The sequence below is a fragment of the Bos javanicus genome, chromosome X (genome assembly GCF_032452875.1).
Source record: "Bos javanicus breed banteng chromosome X, ARS-OSU_banteng_1.0, whole genome shotgun sequence".
NCBI lineage: Eukaryota > Metazoa > Chordata > Mammalia > Artiodactyla > Bovidae > Bos > Bos javanicus.
The window spans coordinates 37309627-37332112 of record NC_083897.1 but is presented as its reverse complement, the minus strand read 5'-3'; the positions used below and the strand labels follow the sequence as shown (position 1 = coordinate 37332112).

Below are 22486 nucleotides of genomic sequence, written 5' to 3'. Positions count from 1 at the left end.
ATGCATTCCTCTATGGCGAGGGCAGATTTTTGGAGGTTTTTTATTAGCTTTCTTAGGGTAGTCCCTTTTTAAATGGTTCTTATCTCCACATGTAAAGCATTCTTCATTTCCCTTTCTTAAGGCAGCAACCATTATTTCAGCTAGCATTTGCATCTTTTGAGTTTCTGACCCTAGATTGCGACAAGCCTTCAAATAATCAATAATAGTCCCCTTCTCATGAATTGGAGCTATAGCCTTTTGACATTCCTGATTTGCATTTTCATAAGCAAGTAATTTCTCTGTTTGCCTTTTGTCTTCTTCTCCAATTAGAGTACGGGAAATAGCAGTTTCTAATCTAGCTAAAAAATCAGCATACGTTTCATTCAGTCAGGCAGTTCAGTTGCTCAGTCATGTGTGACTTTTTGCAACCCCACGAATTGCAGCATGCCAGGCTTCCCTGTCCATCACCAACTCCCAGAGTTTATTCAGACTCATGTCCATTGAGTCGGTTATGCCATCCAGCCATCTAATCCTCTGTCATCCCCTTCTCCTCTTGCCCCCAATCCCTCCCAGCATCAGGGTCTTTTCCAGTGAGTCAACTCTTCACATGAGGTGGCCAAAGTATTGGAGTTTCAGCTTTAGCATCAGTCCTTCCAATGAACACCCAGGGCTTATCTCCTTTAGAATGGACTGCTTGGATCTCTGTGAAGTCCAAAGGACTCTGAAGAGTCTTCTCCAACACCACAGTCAAAAGCATTAATTCTTCGACGCTCAGCTTTCTTCACAGTCCAACTCTCATATCCATACATGACCACTGGAAAAACCATAGCCTTGACTAGATGGATCTTTGTTGGCAAAGTAATGTCTCTGCTTTTGAATATGCTATCTAGGTTGGTCATAACTTTCCTTAGGCCCCTGCAATATTTTAGTGTAGCTACCTGTAGGTTCCCCTTGAGGAGTAATTCGATCCCAAGCTTCAACGGCCACTGTTTTTAATTGTTCATGTAACAAAGGAGGGCACTGTATTTGAGCTTCTATAGTGTCAAATTGTCCTGTACCAGTTAGCATTTCAAAAGTAATTTGAGTTTGGGGAGCGCCAGCTCCCGCATTTCTGTTAGCATGATCTCTGGCTATATCATGATACCACATTATCCATTGAAGATATTCTCCTGGTTTAAGGAAAGCTTTTATTAAAGTTTGTCAATCATGGGGAATAAAATCTCCAGTAGAGGATGTTATGGAATTTAGAAGTGCTTTAGTAAAAGGTGAATGTGGGCCATACATAGTTATAGCTTTTTTAATTTGTTGCATGTGAAAAAGGTTAATACCCTTACAATGAGGTATTATGTGCCTTTGAGCGTCAGGATTTCTAAAAACTGGAAAGGCAGAGAAACCATCGGTTTCAGAGACTTGTGATTGCAAAGCCCGCAATTCAGAAAGCCTCTGTCGTGAAGGAGAGTGAGTAGGTAGCATATTCTTACAATTAAGAGTGTGTGGTAAAAACTTATTATTGTTATTCAGAAAGGTGTTGTCAGTTTTAATGTCAAAAGGTGTCTTAGGGGAGTTGTTGCCAGAATCATTAGGTTCTAGCAAGGGAGAGACTTTGGGATTTGTGCCCTCTAGCAGGGGAGGAGCACTTGGAGTAACCGGGGCAGGGCTTGTAGGAAAATTCTGAAATATTTTATGTTGTTCTAATTGGGCCTTTTGTAAGGTTTCATCATCTAATTCATATTCATGTAATAAGTGTTCTGCCTGTTGCCAAATATCAGGAGGTCTAGAATTACCTTGAAATGGCAAAATCACAGCTTTAATGAGAGCCCAGAGGGGCCAAAAATCTATCGGGATTTTTTTTCCCTGTCTGGCAGCATGTTCAACATTCTCTTTGACCTGGTGCCAAATTTCTAAATCAAAACTACCTTCATCAGGGAACCAAGGGTTACAGTCAACCACTGTCTGAAGGCAAGCCTCTATTCGCTGACGTGAAACTGAAAGTCCCTGAACTTTAAATAAGTGATGAAGTAGCAGAGTGATGGGGCTTTCCAGCCGTTTGACCCGTGTCTTAGTACTTAGCGACCTGGATAGGTCTTCGAGTCACTCCACCCGAATCTGCCACGTGTTCCAGGCTCCTGTTCTGGGTGCCACTTGGTGAGGTCCTTTAATGGACCAGAACCTGGTGGTCTGGAGTTGATGATAAGAAAGTAAAAGAGAGAGAGAAAGAGGCTGACATTCCTTGGTTTACGCAGAAAACCAATAAAGCTCTTGACACAGAGCTTGCACTGCTTCACGTAGGCACCAGGCGCCCTCTTGAGGGGGTGAAGGCACAGTGTACCTTCTCAAGAGGGTCTTAGAAGCCCGGGCAAGAAAGTCAGCTCATTGGGCTTCTGCACTCCAAAGAATTAGCCTGAGAGAGAGAGAGAAAGAAAGACACGGGGACCCAAGCTCTGATGGAGCAAAGCTGTTTTATTCAACATAGTGTGGGTATATATACTGTCTTATAAGGTAGCTATTTTCAGCAAAGATAAAAATCAAAAGTCCAGACTTACAAGTTATCATAAGGCAATCCATATCAGAGAGGGTTGTAAATAATTACTTTTACCGTATGGTTCATAAAAAGGAAGAGGGTTGTAAATAGTTACTTATCACTGTATGGAAAAACTAATGAAGGAAATGCATGCATTCTCAGCCGTGGGAGCAGCTTGCCAACTCCTCTTAATGCCTGAATATTCAGGAATTAATAAGGAACAGAAGATTCATGACATATCCAAAACAGCACACAGGAAGCCTCCTGTTAAATGCTTCCTGACACATACCCATTAGAGTCACTAAAATAAAACTAACAGTGCCAAATGCTGGCAGGGATACAGATTAGAATTCTCATGCTGGTAGAAGTGCACAATGGTACTGTCACTTTAGAAAACTCTTTGACAGTTTTGTATAAAGTTTAATGTATACTTAATGTGTGACCCAGGAGTCTTACTCCATAGAGAACTGAACACAGTTTCACACAAACCCTGTTTGCATATGTATATGTATGTGTATATATTTCTTAATTTATTCATAATTGCCACAAAGTGGAAGCAACCCAAATTCCTTCAATAGGTGAATTGATTACGAAAGTCTAAGACTTCCACTGAAGAACTAATCAGCAGTAAAAAGGAATGAACTTAAAAGAAATTTACATTTAATTACCTGCCCGGGGTCTTAGTTGTAGAATGCAGGATCTTTAGTTACCACATGTGGGATTTAGTTCCCTGACCAGGGATTGAACCCAGGCCCCCTGCATTGTGAGCTCAGAGTCTTAGCCACTGGATCACCAGAGAAGAGTCCCAGGAATGAACTTTTGATAACAAGCAACAACTTGGAAGAATTTCAGAGTCTGAGTGAAAGAAGTGAGTCTCCAAAGGCTACCTACAGTGTGATTGCACTCATATGATAGTCTCATATCAAAATTAAGAAATAGAAAACTTATTCAGTCTAATTACTAAAGTAGAGACTGAAAATTGTGATTAAAGATATATGATTTTAAAAGACAGCCAGTTTACATGGCTTTACAGCTCAATTCTAACCTTTGAAGGATGGATGGGTCTAATTCAATTTGTACAGTATCACAGACGATATGAAAAGCCTAAAAGTTCCTCCATTTTTAAAACAGCTAGAATAATTTTAACACCAAAACCCCATTCAAGATAACATAGAAGAAAACTATTGACCCATCTCATCTATAGATGTCAAACTTTAGAAAAAAATATCAATAAATATAACTGTATTAGGGAACAATCCACAATGACCAAGTTCAGTTTAATCCACATATATAAAGTCCATTCAGCTTCAGGAAATTTCAGGGTAATTCAGGATGTTATATAATTCTTTACATTAACAAACTAAAGGAGAAAAAGCATATGGTTAGATCAATAGATACTGCGGAGACATCTGCTAAAAGTTATCCAACCAGTCCATTCTAAAGGAGATCAGCCCTGGGTGTTCTTTGGAAGGAATGATGCTAAAGCTGAAACTCCAGTACTTTGGCCACCTCATGCGAAGAGCTGACTCATTGGAAAAGACTCTGATGCTGGGAGGGATTGGGGGCAGGAGGAGAAGGGGACGACAGAGGATGAGAGGGCTGGATGGCATCACCGACTTGATGGATGTGAGTTTGAGTGAACTCCAGGAGATGGTGATGGACAGGGAGGCCTGGCGTGCTGCGATTCATGAGGTCGCAAGGAGTCAGACACGACTGAGTGACTGAACTGAACTGAACTGAATGGAAACTTAACAGGTACTTGTAACAACTCTGTTTCCCCTTTTACTAATGAGGAAATGAGCTTCAAGGTTAAAAAACTTGGTTGGAGTCCAAGGCTGGTGTACAGGGTCATTTTCAACGTCAAATGTTAATTTTCTCGAACTTTTTAAAAAATACTCATTTGGCTGCATGTGTCTTAGTTGTGGCATGTCTTAGTTGAGGCTTGTGGGCTTGGTTGCCTGGTGGCATGTGTGATCTTAGGTGCTCTGTTAGTGCAGTAGGGAAGAAAACCTATGACCAACCTAGACAGCAAATTAAAAAGCAAAGACATCACTTTGTCGACAAAGGTCCATCTAGTCAAAGCTATGATTTTTCCAGTAGTCATTTATGGATGTGATAGTTGGACCAGAAAGAAAGCTGAGCGCCAAAGAATTGATGCTTTTGAACTGTGGTGTTGGAGAAGACTCTTCAGAGTCCCTTGGGCTGCAAGGAGATCCAACCAGTCCATCTAAAGGAAATCAACCCTGAATATTCATTGGAAAGACTGTTGCTGAAGCTGAAGCTCCAATACTTTGGCCACCTGATGTGAAGAGTCGACTTATTAGAAAAGATCCTGATGCTGGGAAGGATTGAAGGCAGGAGGAGAAGGAGAAGACAAAGGATAAGATGGTTGGATGGCATCACCGACTTGATGGATGTGAGTTTGCACAAACTCCAGGAGATGGTAAAGGACAGGGAAGCCTGGTGTGTTGCAGTCCCTGGGGTCACAAAGAGTTGGACACGACTGAACAATAACTATGTGTGATCTTAGTTCCCTGACCAGGGATGGAACCTGTGCCCCCTGCAGTGGAAGGTGGATTCTTAACTACTAGACTGCCAAGGAAGTCCCTCAAACATTAATTTTTACCAGTCTGAAAGATGAGTTAACAGTATGCCACCAGTAAAGTGGTTTTAGTGAGAGTGCCCATTTCCTGTTTGGCAGTTCTGAGTTGCCCATTCATATTCTTTACTTTTCTATATAGAGTTATTTGTTCTTTCTCCCTGCTGATTTGCCTAATTTCTTTATATGTTCTAGAAATTTCATCTTTTTGTCTGTCACATATGTTGCAAATATTTACTCCCAGACTTTGTTTATTGTGTCATGTATCAGGCGAAAGCTTTAAAACAATGAATCACTGTTATCCTTCATTTTATTTATGCTTTTTGCTTTTCTTCTTTCAAAGACCTTTCTTTTCTTCATGATGATAAATAATAGTTTTATGTATTTTCTTCTTATAAGAACCTATAGAACCTATATTATGGACCTATAGATTTGAATAGCAGATTGGGTGGCAAATAACATTCTTTCTGTCTATAATGGGAATACTTCTGATGTTCCACCATTAAGTATGAGTTGTTATGATTATGTTGTATTTCGAACCTATATTAAGGACCTATTGGAGAAGGCAATGGCACCCCATTCCAGTACTTTTGCCTGGAAAATCCCATGGACGGAGGAGCCTGGTAGGCTGCAATCCATGGGGTCGCTAAAGTCGGACACGACTGAGCAACTTCACTTTCACTTTTCACTTTCATGCATTGGAGAAGGAAATGGCAACCCACTGCAGTGTTCTTGCCTGGAGAATCCCAGGGACGGGGGAGCCTGATGGGCTGCCGTCTATGGGGTCGTACAGAGTCGGACATGACTGAAGTGACTTAGCGATTAGCGATTATGGACCTATAGATTTTGAACCTATATTTTGGACCCATAGATTTGAATAGCAGAGTTGGGTGGCAAATAACATTCTTTCTTACTCTAATGGAATACTTCTGATGTTCCACCATTAAGTATGAGTTTCTTACGATTTTGTGGTAGACACCCTCTATTCCTTTATTAAGTTAAGGAAGTTTCTAATTCTAGTTTACTGAGAATTTTTAATAATTGTCTCGAGTTTTATCAAATGCCTATTTGTCATTTCCTGAGATGATAATGAGGAGAGTGAAAAAGTTGGCTTAAAGCTCAACATTTAGAAAACTAAGATCATGGCATCTGGTCCCATCACTTCATGGCAAATAGACGGGGAAACAGTGGAAACAGTGTCAGACTTTATTTTTGGGGCTCCCAAATCACTGCAGATGGTGATTGCAGCCATGAAATTAAAAGACGCTTACTCCTTGGAAGGAAAGTTATGACCAACCTAGATAGCATATTCAAAAGCAGAGATATTACTTTGCCAACAAAGGTCTGTCTAGTCAAGGCTATGGTTTTTCCAGTGGTCATGTATGGATGTGAGAGTTGGACTGTGAAGAAAGCTGAGCACCGAAGAATTGATGCTTTTGAACTGTGGTGTTGGAGAAGACTCTTGAGAGTCCCTTAGACTGCAAGGAGATCCAACCAGTCCATCCTAAAGGAGATCAGTCCTGGGTGTTCTTTGGAAGGACTGATGTTGAAGCTGAAACTCCAATACTTTGGCCACCTCATGCAAAGAGTTGACTCATTGGAAAAGACTCTGATTCTGGGAGGGATTGGGGGCAGGAGTAGAAGGGGACGACAGAAGATGAGATGGCTGGATGGCATCACCGACTCAATGGACATGAGTTTGGGTGAACTCTGGGAGTTGGTGATGGACAGGGAGGCCTGGCGTGCTGCAATTCATGGGGTCGCAAAGAGTCGGACACGACTCAGCGACTGAACTGAGATGATAATGTGGTTGTTTCCCTTTAAAGTTAGCAATGATTTACACTGAAAGCTTTTAAAACGGTGAACTGTTGTTACATTCCTGAGATAAACCCTACATTGCCATGATATATTGTTCTTTTAACAAAGTAGATTCTAGTTGCTAATATTTGGTTTAAGATTGTTATATCTGTGTTCATATGTGAGATTAGTCTGCAGTGTTCTTGTCTTGTACTTCTCTGGTTTTGGTATCAGGATTATTAGGTTATAAAATAAGTTGGATTTTTTTCTCTTGTTTGGAAAGACTGCATAGCATAATAAGAACATGGCTCTATAGTCAGATGCTTTGGATGGAATCTTGATTTTCTGCTATCTTGATGTCTAACACTATAGGTTACTTTCACCTATTTTTGAACCATATGTAAATAGAGCCATATAATATGTACTCTTTTGGGTCTAGTTTCTATCAATCAGTATTACGTTTGTGAGGTTCATCCATGTGGTTACATGAAGCAATAGTTTAGTTATTCTCATTGCTGTATAGTGTTCCACTGTCTGAATATACCATACTTTGTTTATTCATTCTTTTATTGAGAGATAATTTCAGGTTTTAAAAGGCTTTTTACAAATTATGGTACTACGAATATTCTTGTGAACAGATGTACATTTACTAGATATTTCTGTTGGGTACATATCTAGGAGTGGAATGCATATGTATATTTGTATATATTCAGCTTTAGTAGATAATACAGAAGTTTTCCCAAAGTGTCTATTGCTTTTCACTCCTAACACCAATGTTGGAGAGTTGCTTCCTGCACATTCCTGCTAATACTCAGTAACATCTGTCTTGTTCATTTTTGCCATTCTGGTAGAGTATTGCACTGTGGCTTTACTTTGCATTTTGTTGGTCACTCGTAAAGTTGAAAACTTTTTCTTTGTTTTTAGTTCTAGCATTTTATTATTACATGAACAGCATCTGTCTTATACACATATGTGGGCTTCTCTGGTGGCTTAGCTGGTAAAGAATCTGCCTGCAATGCGGGAGACCTGGGTTCGATCCCTGGGTTAGGAAGATCCCCTGGAGAAGGCAACGGCTACCCACTCCAGTATTCCAGCCTGGAGGATTCCATGGAATATAGTCCACGGGGTCACAAAGGGTCGAATATGACTGAGTGACTTTCACTATACACATATATAATCCTTGAATTAAACTATGTGTTCACATCCCCCAAATAGATTAAGCCCTATGTTCCTAATCCCAAAATTAAAGTCAAATAATCAGGATGTTTTTATTCAGGTCCATAACATGTGATAACAATTTATTAGGTTGTGTTAGTTAAAATTACATTTGGTTGAGAACAAAGTAAATTAAAAAAAAAATAATGCCTTTAGCAAAGTTAAAGTTTAAATCTCCATCATGTGGAAAAAAAGTAAACAAGTTGACTGTTTTACCTAGGTAAATGTGTACTCAGTCACTCAGTCGTGTCTGACTCTTTGCGACCCCATGGACTACACAGCATGCAAGGCTCCTCTGTCCATAGGCTTTCCCAGGCAAGAATACTGGAGTGGGTTGCCATTTTCTTCTCCAGGGTATCTTCCCCACCCAGGGATTGAACCCATGTCTCCTGTGTCTCCTGCATTGGCAGGTAGATTCTTTACCACTGAGCCACCTGGGAAACCTGAAATATGAATTAAATATCAGCACAGTCAAGGAATAGACATATCCAACACTTCCGAAGTTTCCTTTTGTTGTTTTTGTTTTGTTTCATTTAATTTTGTTTTCATGGTAAGAAGACAACATGAGAGCTACCCTCAACAAAATTTGAAATCCACAATACTGTATGTCCACTGAATAACTATGCCTCTTTCCCCTACCCACATCTGCTGGCAACCAGTATTGTATGCTCTGCTTAGACTATATTAGATTCCTTATATAAGTGGAATCATGAAGTATCTGGCTTCCTGTGATGGCCTGTTCAATTGGGTACAATGTCCTCCAGATTCATCCATGTTGTTGCAAATTGTAGGATTTCCTTGTTTTTTAATATTGAATGGTATTCCTACACACACACACACATATATGTATTACACTTTATAATATGTATGCATATGAAAGTTTTATCATTCATCTAGATAAAACTTGGGTTGTCTCCATATTTTGTTTATTGTGAGTAATGCTGCAGTGATCATGAGAGTCCAGATATCTCTAAGATCCTGGTTTCATTTCCTTTGTATATATGCCCAGGAGTGTAATTTCTAGATCATATGTTAGCTCTGTTGTTAGTTTTTTGAGAAACCTCCATACTGTTTTTCCCAACAATGGCACACAAGGGTTTATTCCAATTTCTCCAACTTGCTGCCAACACTTATCTTTTTTAATATTAGTCATCCTAACAGGTGTGAGGTGATCTCTTGTAGTTTTCATTTGCATTCCCTGATGAATAGATAAATTGATTACCTTATACCTGGTGGACTTTTGTATGTCTGGAGATTTCTGTCCAAGTCCTTTTTCCATTTTTAATTGGATGTGTGTGTATGCTCAGACGCCTAGTCATGGCTCTTGGCAACCACATGTACTATGGCCCTCCAGGCTCCTCTGTTCATGGGATTTCCCAGGCAAGAATACTGGAGTGGGTTGCCATTTCCTTCTCCAGGGGATTTTCCCGACCCAGGGATCGAACCCACAACCCCTCCATTGGTAGGTGGGTTCTTTACCACTGAGTCACTTGGGAAGTTAATTGGATGACTTTTATTTTTGCTTTAAAGTTGTAGGAGTTCATTTTTTATTAGTTTTTATTAGAGTATAGTTGACTTACAATATTGTGTTAGTTTCTACTGTATAGCAAAGTGAGTCAGTTATACATATATCTACTCCTTTTTAGATTCTTTTCCCATACTGTATGGCTTATTACAGAGTATTCAGTAGAGTTCCCTGTGGTATGCAGTAGGTGCTTATTGATTCTGTATTTTATACATAATAGTGTGTATATGTTAATTCCAATCTCCCAACTTATCCCCCCCCTGCCTCCACCCACTTCCCCTGGTAATTGTTAAGTTTGTTTTCTACATCTGTGACTCTATTTCTGTTTAGGAATTCATTATATATTTTGGGTATTAACTCTTTAGGAGATATGTGACTTGCAAATTTTTTTAAAAATTTTTATTGCAAGATATTTGCTTTACAAGTTGGGCTGGTTTCACTTGCAAATATTTGATGCCAGTTCTTAATTTTAACACATATCATTTCCCCCCCACTTTGGAGCTCTTTGTATGCTGTTTAAGAAAATTTCTCCTGCTGCTGCTGCTAAGTCACTTCAGTCGTGTCCGACTCTGTGCGACCCCATAGATGGCAGCCCACCAGGCTCCCCGTCCCTGGGATTCTCCAGGCAAGAACACTGGAGTGGGTTGCCATTTCCTTCTCCAGTGCAGGAAAGTGAAAAGTGAAAGGGAAGTTGCTCAGTCGTGTCCAACTCCTAGCGACCCCATGGACTGCAGCCTACTAGGCTCCTCCGTCCATGGGATTTTCCAGGCAAGAATACTGGAGTGGGGTGCCATTGCCTTCTACGAAATTTCTCCTACCTGAAGTTAATTTGGATGTTCTACTTTTTACCTTGAAGTTTTATTTCTTCACCTTTCACATTTAGATCTATAATAACACCTGGATTTGATTTTTGTGTATGGTCTGAAGCTGGGGGCAAGATCAACTTTTTTCACATCACAGTCAGTCAGAATTGTTTATTGAAAAGACCACTTCTTTGTCATCAGTCATGCATTCATTTATGTGTTCATGTTACTGAATTCTTGGTTCTATTTGTCTCTACTTGTACCAGTACTACTTGGAGAAGGCGATGGCATCCCACTCCAGTACTCTTGCCTGGAAAACCCCATGGACGGAGGAGCCTGGTAGGCTGCAGTCCATGGGGTTGCGAAGAGTCGGAGACGACTGAGCGACTTCACTTTCACTTTTCACTTTCCTGCATTGGAGAAGGAAATGGCAACCCACTCCAGTGTTCTTGCCTGGAGAATCCCAGGGATGGGGGAGCCTGGTGGGCTGCCATCTATGGGGTCACACAGAGTCAGACACGACTGAAGTGACTTAACGGCAGCAGCAGCAGTACCAATACTACACTGTCTTGATTACTGTAGCTTTACAACAGGTCTTGCATTTGATAATATATGAATCCTCCAGCTGCGTACTTTTAAATGTTGCCTCAGCTATTCTTAGTCCTTTGCCTTTCTACATAAATTGGAGAATTTAGCTTCTCAATATCCCCAGGAAAAAGACCTGCTGGGATGCTGATTAAAATTGCCTAAGTATATATAGCTCAATTCAGGGAAACCTGACATTTTTGAAGTGAGGTCTTCCATTCCATGAGCATGTTATAGCCCTCCTTTTGTGTGGGTATTCATTTCCTCTCAGTAATATGTTATAATTTTCAGTATAGAGGCCTTGCTTGGATGTATTATTGCACATCCTTTGTTGGATGTATTCCTAGCTATTTGATGTTTGTTTTAAAACTACTGTAAAGCTATCATAAATGGCATCATTTTAAAAAGCTTATTTTCTACTTTTTGGCTAGTATATATGCATTCAGTGGATTTTTGTAAGTTGGTCTTGTGCCCAGTGACCAACTTAAATTTACTTATTAATTCTAATTGTGTGTGTGTGTGTGTGTACAGCTCAGTCATGTCCAACTCTTTGCAAGCCCATGGGCTGTAGCCCACTAGGCTCCCTCTGTCTATAAAATTTTCCAGGCAAGAATACTGAAGTGGTTTGCCATTTCCTTCTGCAGGTGATTTTCCCAACCCAGGGATTGAACCCAAGTCTCCTGCATCTTCTGCATTGGCAGGCAGCTTCTTTACCACTGGCACCACCTGGGAAGCCTTTTGTATAATTTTTTACACACACAATCAGATCATTTGTGAATAATCACAATTTTCTTTCTTCCTTATCTATATGCCTTTTATTTATTTTTTATTGCCTTACGAAATTTGCTACAGTTTTCAGGGATACTATTAGGCAGCCTTGTTTATTCTCACATTCAGGGAAACGGGTTTTAATAATTTACCAGTAAGTGTGATCCTTGCTGTAGATTTTCAACAGATACTCATTATCTGTTTAAGAGAATTCTTCTCTTAGCTATACCATGAAAGTGAAAGTCACTCAGTTGTGTCTGACTCTTTGTGACCCCATGGACTGTATAGTCTATGGAATGCTCCAGGCCAGAATACTGGAGTGGGTAGCTGTTCCCTTCTTCAGCAGATCTTCCCAACCCAGGGATCAAACCCAGGTCTCCTGCATTGCGGGTGGATTCTTTATCAGCTTGAGCCACAAGGGAATCCCCCATTATACCTTAGCTATATATATATTTTTTATCATTGTAATAGTTGTATGTGCTGGGGACAGGCTACATCAGACTGGAATTTCTCTTTATTAATCACCTCATCCCTTCTGAGGGTGTAGATTTTTCCCTCGCTATTTAAATTATATTTATTTATTTTTGGCTGCACTGGGGATTGGGCTTTCTCTCGTTGTGGCAAGCAGGGGCTACTCTCTGAATGCAGTGTGTGTGGTTTCTCTCATTGCAGAGCAGGGGTTCTAGGCTCTCAGGCTTCAGTATTTGCAAGACATGGGCTCAGCAATTGTAGCTCACAGACTCAGAGCACAAGGCTTCATAGTTATGGCACACAGGCTTAGTTGCTCCACGGCACATGGCATCTTGAGGGGGGTGACTGTCAATCTCAAGGTCTTCCCTGTAGCTCAAATGGTAAATAATCTGCCTGTGATGCAGGAGACCCAGGTTCAATCCCTGGGTCGGGAAGATCCCCTGGAGGAGAGAATGGCCACCCACTCCAGTATTCTGGCCTGGAGAATCCCATGGACCAGAGGAGCCTGGCGGGCTACAGCCCATAGGCTCGCAAAGAGTCGGACATGACCGAGTGACTAACCCTATGTGGGATCTTCCCGAATCAGGGATCGAACCTGTGTGTCCTGCATTGGCAGGTGGATTCTTTACCACTGAGCCACCAGCGAAGCCCTTCCTCACTATTTAAATCTCTTTGTTTCTCCCCCCCCCCGCCCGGGTTTTCTCTGAGTCAATTATGGTAATTTATATTTCCTAGAAAATTATCCATTCCATCTAACTTTTCCATTTTCTTGGCTTGAGGAAATATACATATTTAAAAAATATTTTTATTTATTTTTATTAAATGTTTAATTAAAAAAAGTTTATTTTTTAAATGTTTCATTTTCTGTGTAGCATTTATCACTGTGCTGTGCTGTGCTGTGGCTTCAGTCATGTCTGACTCTGTGTGACCCCATGGACTGTAGCCTGCCAGGCGCCTCTGTCCATGGGATTCTCCAGGCAAGAATACTGGAGTGGGTTGCCATGCCCTCCTCCAGGGGATCTACCCAACCCAGGGATGGAACCTGGGTCTTCTGCACTGTGGGTGATTTCTTTACCGTCTGAGCCAAGTAATTTAATTTTTTATTCATTATTTATGGTCTCTCCACTAGACTGTTGTCTCTCTGACTGTGGGGCCTATGTCAGGGCCTGCCACACAGCAGCCATTCAGTAAATGTTTCTCAGGTGAATGATTGTGTGATATTTTTTTTAAGTATGTCCCCTTTTCCATTGCTAATGCTGTTTACTTGCTGTTTTCTTGATACTGTTTGCAGAGGCTTATCTATTTTGTTGGTCTTTTCAAAGGACCAGCATTAGGTTCTCTTGATCAACTCAATTTCTTTATCTTCTTTTTAAAAAAATATTCTGTTTTTCCCTTTAGCAGTTTCTTCATTTTATTTTCTGGATGTTTTAATATTGCTGTGTTGTTCTTATTTTTATCTTATTCTAAATTCTTGAGGTGAAAACTAAGTTTATTTTCTGTCTCCCTTGTTTTCTGATAAATACATTTAAGGCCATAAATTTTCCTTCTCACTTGTCTCCATTACATAGGTTTTGTTGTATAGTAGTTCCAGTGAGGTTTTTTAACTTCTAACTCATTTTGTTTTCTGGTTTTATTTCCTATTCAACTTGAGAGTTATTTAGAAATACATTTAAAAATTTCCAGGTGTGTGGATCTGCACTGGAGTTTGAAGGGATATTTTTTCTTCTTATGTTAACTTTTAACAGTACGTGATGGTAGCTGTTGCCTGTGTGATATCAGCTTTATGGAAGTTTTTTGGTTATTTCCTTTGTTACCTAGAACAGGGATCCACAAAATACAGCTTGTAGGCCACATGGGCCTGGTGCCTATTATGGAAATCAAGTTTTCTTGGAATATAGCCATACCCATTTGCTTACATACTACCTATGACTTGTTGCGTGCTGTGGCCCATGGGGTCACGAAGAGTCAGACACGACTGAGCAACTGAACTGATGACTAGTTTCCATTTAACAACTGGAAAGCTGAATGGTTGGAACAGAGACCTTGGGGCCCACACAGCTTAAAAAATTTACTATTTGGCCTGTCCATGAAAAGGTTGTTGCCTGACTTAAAACATGGTCAACTTTCATAACTTTTTCATACGAAGTGAAAGATATGTGTATTGTCTTGAGTCTAAGTCCCTTATAACCTTGTATGACTGTGTATGTGTGAGTTTATTCCTTTACTTAGGATTCCCTGGTGGCTCAGACAGTAAAGCATCTGCCTGCAATGCGGGAGACCCGGGTTCGATCCCTGGGTCAGGAAGATCCCCTGGAGAAGGAAATGGCAACCCACTCCAGTACCTTTGCCTAGAAAATTCCATGGATGGAGGAGCCTGGTGGGCTACAGTCCATGGGGTCGCAGAGTCGGACACGACTGAGCAACTTCACTTTATTCCTGTACTTTATTCTGTTCTATTGGTCTATGGTCTGTTTCTTATGCCAGTACCATAGTCTTCTGATTACTGTTGGTGTTATACAGATCCTTATTTCCTTCCTCATTGAGAGAGATGTATATAAACCTCCCATTGTAACTAAATTTGTTTACTTCCTATAGTTTAATCACGGTAAGCTTTATGTGGGCTTCCCTCATGGCTCAGCTGGTAAAGAATCTGCCTGCAATGCAGGAGACCTGGGTTCAATCCCTGGGTGGGGAAGATCACTTGGAGAAGGGAAAAGCTACCCACTCCATTATTCTGGTCTGGAGAATCCCATGGACAGAGGAGCCTGGCGGGCTACAGTCCACGGGGTCGCAAAGAGTCAGACACGACTGAGTGACTAACATACTGACTTTGTGTATTCTGAAGCTGTATTGTTAGTGCATAAAGAATGGATAAAGGTTCATAACTTTTTATATTTTTTCTTCCTAAACTGTGAAGTGTCTTTCTTTGTCCCATCTATTTATGCATATATTTAAATATGCCTTGAATGCTTTCTTTATAAAGAATATTATTTGATTCCTGTAGCTGTTACACAGTAATAGTTGAACCTCTTAGGATGAGGAGGTTCAACTATATATATTAGGAAAAATAATAAATAAAATTAAGAAATATTCTTGCTTGGGTAGAAGAAGTCTGGAGATAGTTGTTCCAGGACTCTGTGATATTATCAGACTCCTACCTTCTGCTTCACCATCTTGGTGTATGGTTTCCATCCTAAGGTCCCCTCGTGGTCCCCGAGACTTCTGGAGCTCCAGCCAGCACATCTCCATTGAGGGACAGAAGGAGGAGGAAAGGTAGGAGGACAAAAAGGATCTGGGCCCAGGTCTGCTGGTTTCTAATAAGTAACCCTCCCAGACAGTCCCAGAAAACGATTCCATTTTCATCTCCTTGGCAGAATTTAGTCAGGTCCCCTAGCCTGATCTCCCAGGGAGGCCTGTCAAGATACCTCTGTCCTGGCTGAAACTTGGCCTTCTGTTACCAAGGAGATTTTAATTGATACAGCCAGCAATCTCTGTCACTCCCTGTTTGCATGTTGCAGTTCTTGTCAGTGTCCTTTCCTGTTATAACTTTTTTTTTTCCCATCTCTTTATTCTCAACCTTCCTCAGTTATTTTGTTTTGAGTATGTCTCTTGTAAACAGAATGTAGCAAGATCTTGAGTTATTTGCTTTTAAGCAATCAGAACATCTATTATTAGGTGAATGCAATGCATTCATTTATTATTGTTGATACATGTGGCAATATGATTACCATTATTCTTTCTGCATTCTTTTTGTCATACATCCTGCTTAATTCTTTTTACCTTTCCTTTTCTTTGTTACTCTGATGGAGTTTTCCGTTACCTTTTTTTTTTTTTTTCAGTTTTAGAAATTGTCCTTACTGTTTTCTTTCTTTTAGTCATTACTCTTCATGTTTTACAACATTGTTTTGAAATAATTGCAGATTTACAGAAAGTTGCAAGACTAGTACAAAGGATTCCTGTGTACCTTTTACCCAGCTCCCTCAAATGCCAGAATTTTATCATATTTCCATTATCTTTTTTCTTTATACCGATGCATTATTTTTCCTGATCCATTTGAAGATAAGAACACAGGCCAGTTATTCTGGGAAAATGTCCTTTGTTTTGGATTTGTTTATGTTTTGTCATAATTAGATGGAGATTATGCAATTTTGGCAATAATACCACAAAAGTGATATTGTGTTCTTAGTGATTTGTTTTAGGAGGCACATGATATCAATTTGTCCCATCATATGTGACCGGAGCTTTGCATGTACTTAATGTCTATGAGGTTTTCCACTGTAAATTTTTACCATTGAAATTAGTAAGTATCTTGTGGGGAGTTTTAGCATTCATTAAATGAGTCTTTCCTAATTGTTTATTACTAAAATGGTTATCAAAGGCAATGGTCTAATTCCATCATTCCACCTACATTTACTAGTTAGCATTCCACTGCAGGGAAGGGCTTGTCCTTCTTGCTATTTGTTTATTTATTTACATTAGTGTGGACACCTGGATTCTTGTTTTACTAATAGGTTTTAACCCATTATTGTCACCAGCTATTTTGAGACACACATTGTTTCAGAATTGGCCATTGGAAGCCCCTCCTATGTTCTCTTGACATGTTCCCACCATTCTTTGAGTACTACCTGATATTCTAACACAAGAAGATGTTGCAGCTTCATCTCTTCCTTTTCCTGCATTCAGTCCTAGATTTAGCATTTCTCCAAGGAACCCTGGTTCTTTTTATTTTTTAAGCAGTTTTACTGAGGTATAATTGACATAAACTACACGTTTAAAGTATACAATTTGATAAGTTTTGACATATACATACCTATACATACCATCACCACAATCAAGACGATAAAGACATCCATCATCCTTCAAATTTTTTATGCCCCTTTATAATTCCTCCCTCTTGCCATTTCACGTCCCTCCTCAAACCCCAGGAAACCCTGGCTTGCTGTCACTAAAGATTACTCTGCATTTTCTAGAAATCTGCATATATGTAGAGGCTCAGCAGTAGAGAATCCAATGCAGGAGATGTGGGTTTGATCCCTGGGTCAAGAAGATCCCCTGGAGGAGGAAATGGCAACCCACTCTAGTATTCTTCCCTGGGAAATCCCATAAATATAGGAGTCTGGCAGGCTACAGTCCATGGGATCACAGAGTCAGACATGACTGAGTGACTGAGCATGCACACACACACATAGAATATGTAGTTTGTTTCCTTTCAAACAACAGAATTATTTTGAAATTCATCCATGTTATAGGATATATCAATAGTTCATTATTTTCATTATAGAACAGTATTAAACATTAGAGCTAATGCCACAGTTTCTTTATCCATTCACCTGTTGATAGACATTTGAGTTACTTGCAGTTTTTGTCTATTACAAATAAAGCTGCTTTGAACATTAGTGTGCAAATTTTTGTATGGACATATACTGTCTCTTCCCTTGTGAAATACCTAGGAGCAGACTGGCTGATGCATATGGTAGGTGTATATTTAACTTTTTCAGAAATTACCAGGCTGATTTCTAAAATAGCCTGCTGGGATTTTTTTATTGGGATGATATTGACTCTGTTGATCATTTTGAAGAGAATTGATATCTTAAGATACTGAGTTTTCCAGTCCATGAACATGGTATATGTGTCCATTTATTTAGGTCGTGAATTCTCTCAACAATTTATTGTCATTTTCAGTGTATAGGTCTTGCTTATCTTTTGTCAGACTTATCCCCACATATTACATGTTTTTATCATCCTGTTTTAATTTCATTTCCTACTACTGTTCTTTGCTGCTATACAAAATACATTTGATTTTTTTATATTGATTGTATCCTACAACTTGGTTACATTCACTTGTTAATTTTAGTAACTTTTTCTGAAGAGTCTGTTGGACTGCCTATTAATACATAGATCATCATCTGTGATTAAAGGAAGTTTTACTTCTTTCTTTCCAATCTGGATGTTTATTTTTCTCACCTTACTGCATTCAATGAGAGCTTTAATAAACTGCTGAATACAGGTTAAAGACAGTGAGAGCAGTCATGGTAGCCTTCTTCTTGATCTATGGAGAAATCAGCATTTCAGCATTAAGTATGATGTTGTTGTTCAGTTGCTAAGTCCTGTCCGACTGACTCTTTGCGACCCCATGGACTGCAGCACACCAGATTTCCCTGTTCTTCACCAACTACTGGAGTCTGCTCAAACTCATGAACACTAAGTTGGTGATGCCATCCAACTATCTCATCCTCTGTTGCCCCCTTCTCCTCCTGCCTTCAATGTTTACCAGCATCAGGGTCTTTTCCAATGAGTCTGCTCTTCGCATCAGGTGAACATGGTATTGAAGGATCAGCCTCAGCATCAGTCCTTCAAATTAATATTCAAGGTTCATTTCCTTTAGGATTGACTGGTTTCATCTCCTCACAGACCAAGGGACTCACAGAGTTTTCTCCAGCACCACAGTTGGAAAGCGTGAATTCTTTGGCATTCAGTCTTCCTTATGGTCCAGCTCTCACATCCATATATGACTACTGAAAAACCATAGATCTGACAGTACAGACTGTTGTCAAAGTGATGTCTCTGCTTTTTAATATGCTGTCTAGGTTGCCATAGCTTTTCTTCCAAGAAGCCCAAGGAGTCTTTTAATTTTGTGGCTGCAGTCACCATCTGCAATGATTTTGGAGCCCAAAAATAAAGTCTGTCACTGTTTCCATTCTTTAACCATCTATTTGCCATAAAGTGATGGGACTGGATGCCATGATCTTTGATTTTTGAATGCTGAGTTTTAAGCCAGCATTTTCACTCTACTCTTTCACCCTCATCAAGAGGCTCTTTAGTTCTTCTTCAGTTCCTACCATTAGAGTGGTATCATCCACATATCTGAGGTTGTTGATATTTCTCCAAGCAATCTTGACTACAGTTTTTGCTTCATCCAGCCCAGCATTTCGCATGATGTACTCTGCATAGCAGTTAAATAAGCAGGGTGACAATATACAGCCTTGACATACTCCTTTTCCAATTTTGAACCAGTTCATTGTTCCATGTCTGGTTCTAACTGTTGCTTCTTGGCCTGCATACAGGTTTCTCAGGAGGCACATAAGGTGATCTGGTATTCCTACCTCTTAAAAATTTTCCACAGTTTGTTGTGATCCACACAGGCTCAGATGATAAAGAATCTGCCTGAAATGCAGGAGACCTGGATTTGATCCCAGGGTTGGGAAGATACCTTGGAGAAGGAAATGGAAACCCACTCCAGTCTTCTTGCTTGGAGAATCTCCATGGACAGAGGAACCTGGCGGGCTGCAGTAAATGGGGTTGCAAAGAGTCGGACACGACTGAGTGACTAAGTGCACACATAGTCAAAGACTTTCACGAAGTCAATGAAGGAGAAATAGATGTTTTTCTGGAACTCCCTTGCTTTTTCTACGAGCCAATGGATTTTGGAAACTTGATTTCTGGTTCCTCTGCCTTTTCTAAATCCAGCTTGTACATCTGGAAGTTCTTGGTTCACATGCTGTTCAGGCCTAGCTTGAAGGATTTTTTTGAGCATGACCTTGTTAGCATGTGAAATGAGTGCAGTTGTGCAGTAGTTTGAACATTCTTCGGCATTGTCCTTCTTTGGGATTATAATGAAAACTGATTTTTTCCAGTCCTGTGGTCACTGCTGAGTGCTCCAAATTTGCTGGCACATTGAGTGCAGCACTTTAACAGCATTATCTTTTAGGATTTGAAATAGCTCAGCTGGAATGCTATCACTTCCACTAGCTCTGTTCATAGTAATGCTTCCTAAAGCCCACTTGACTTCACACTCCAGAATGTCTGGTTCAAAGTTAGTGACCACACCATCGTGGTTATGCAGGTCATTAAGATGTTTTTGGTTCAGTTCTTCTGTGTATTCTTGCCACCTCTTCTTAATCTTTTCTGCTTCTCTTAGGTCCATACCATTTCTGTCTTTTATTGTGCCCATCTTTGCATGAAATTTTCCCTTGGTACCTCTAATTTTGTTGAAGATATCTCTAGTCTTTCCCATTCTATTGTTTTTCTCTATTTCTTTGCATTGTTCACTTAAGAAGGCTTTCTTGTCTCTCCTTGCTATTGTTTGGAACTCTGCATTCAGATAGATATATGTTTTCTTTTCTCCTTTTCTTCTCAGACAACCATTTTGTGTTCTTGAATTTCTTTTTCTTTGGGATGGTTTTGGTCACTGCCTCCTGTACAGTGTTACAAACCTCCATCCCTAGTTCAGGCACTCTACCAGATTGAATCCCTTGAATCTATTTGTCACCTCCACTGTATAATAGGGGATTTTATTTAGGTTATACCTGAATGGCCCAGTGGTTTTCTCTGCTTTGTTCAGTTTAAGCCTAATTTTTGCAATAAGGAGCTCATGATCTGAACCACAGTCAGCTTCCAGTCTTGTTTTGCTGACTTCTCCACATTTGACTGCAAAGAATATAATCAGTCTGATTTTGCTGTTGACCATCTGGTGATGTCCACGTATACAGTCATCTTTTGTGTTTTTGGACAAGGGTGTTTGCTATGACCAGTGCATACTCTTGGCAAAACTCTGTTAGCCCTTGCCTTGCTTCATTCTGTACCCCAAGGCCAAACTTAACCTGTTACTTCTGGTTATCTCTTGACTTCCTACTTTTGCATTCCATTCTGTATGATGAAAAGGACATCTTTTCTGCTGTTAGTTATATAAAATCTTGTAGGTCTTCACAGAACCATTCAACTTCAGCTTATTCAGGATTAGTGGTCAGGGTGTAGACTTGGATTGCTGTGATATGCCTTGGAAACAAACAGAGATCATTCTGTTGTTATTGAGATTGCATCCAAGTACTGCATTTCAGACTCTCTTGTTGACTGTGAGGGCTACTGCATTTCTTCTAAGGGGTTCTTGCCCACAGAAGTAGATACAGTGGACATTTTAATTAAATTAGCCCATTCCCGTCCATTCTACTTCACTGATTCCTAAAATGTTGAAGTTCACTCTTGCCATCTCCTGTTTGACCACATCCAATTTACTTTGATTCATGGACCTAAAGTTCCAGGTTCCTATGCAGTATTATTGTTCACAGCATCAGCCTTCACTTTCACCACCAGACTCATCCAAACTGAGCATCATTTCCAATTTGGCCCAGCAGCTGCATTCCTTCTTTCAGTTCAGTTAAGTTCAGTTGCTCAGTTGTGTCCAACTCTTTGTGACCCCATGGACTGCAGTATGCCAGGCTTCCATGTCCATTGAGTCAGTGATGCCATCCAACCATCTCATCTTCAGTCGTCCCCTTCTTTTCCTGCTTTCAATCTTTCCCAGCACCAGGGTCTTTTCAAATGAGTCAGCACTTTGCATCAGGTTGCCAAAGTATTGGAGTTTCAACTTCAATATCAGTCCTTCAATGAATACTCAGGACTGATCTACTTTAGGATGGACTGGTTTGATATTCTTACAGTCCAAGGGACTCTCAAGAGTGTTCTCCAACACCACAGTTCAAAAGCATCAATTCTTTGGCACTAAGCTCTCTTTATAGTCCCACTCTCATATCCACACTGGGAAAACCATAGCCTTGACTAGATGGACCTTTGTTGACAAAGTAATGTCTCTACTTTTTAATATGCTATCTAGGTTGGTCATAACTTTTCTTTTTTTAATATAAATTTATTTATTTTAATTGGAGGCTAATTACTTTAAAATACTGTATTGGTTTTGCCATACATCAACATGAATCCGCCACAGGTATACACTTGTTCCCCATACTGAACCCCCTCCCACCTCCCTCCCCATACCATCCCTCTGGGTCATCCCAGTGCACCAGCCCCAAGCATCCTGTATCATGCATTGAACCTGGACTGGCAATTCATTTCATATACGATATTATACATGTTTCAATGCCATTCTCCCAAATCATCCCACCCTCTCCCTCTCCCACAGAGTCCAAACGACTGTTCTATACATCTGTGTCTCTTTTGCTGTCTCACATAGTTACCATTACCATCTTTCTAAATTCCATATATATGCGTTAGTATACTGTATTGGTGTTTTCTTTCTGGCTTACTTCACTCTGTATAATAGGGTCCAGTTTCATCCACCTCATTAGAACTGATTCAAATGTAATCTTTTTAACGGCTGAGTAATACTCCATTGTGTATATGTACCACAGCTTTCTTATCCATTCATCTGCTGATGGACATCTAGCTTGCTTCCATGTCCTGGCTATTATAAACAGTGCTGTGATGAA

At 40.1% G+C, this 22486-nt stretch overlaps 1 protein-coding gene across 1 annotated transcript in view; it reads left to right on the top strand.

Moving 5' to 3' along the window:
* The window catches only part of BRCC3 (BRCA1/BRCA2-containing complex subunit 3), a 78435-nt gene that overhangs the window by 31319 nt on the left and 24630 nt on the right, over nt 1–22486 (top strand). The window contains exon 8 of the mRNA XM_061408915.1: nt 15462–15536. Coding sequence (XP_061264899.1) covers nt 15462–15536 — 75 coding nt within the window. The remainder of the gene's footprint in view (nt 1–15461; nt 15537–22486) is intronic.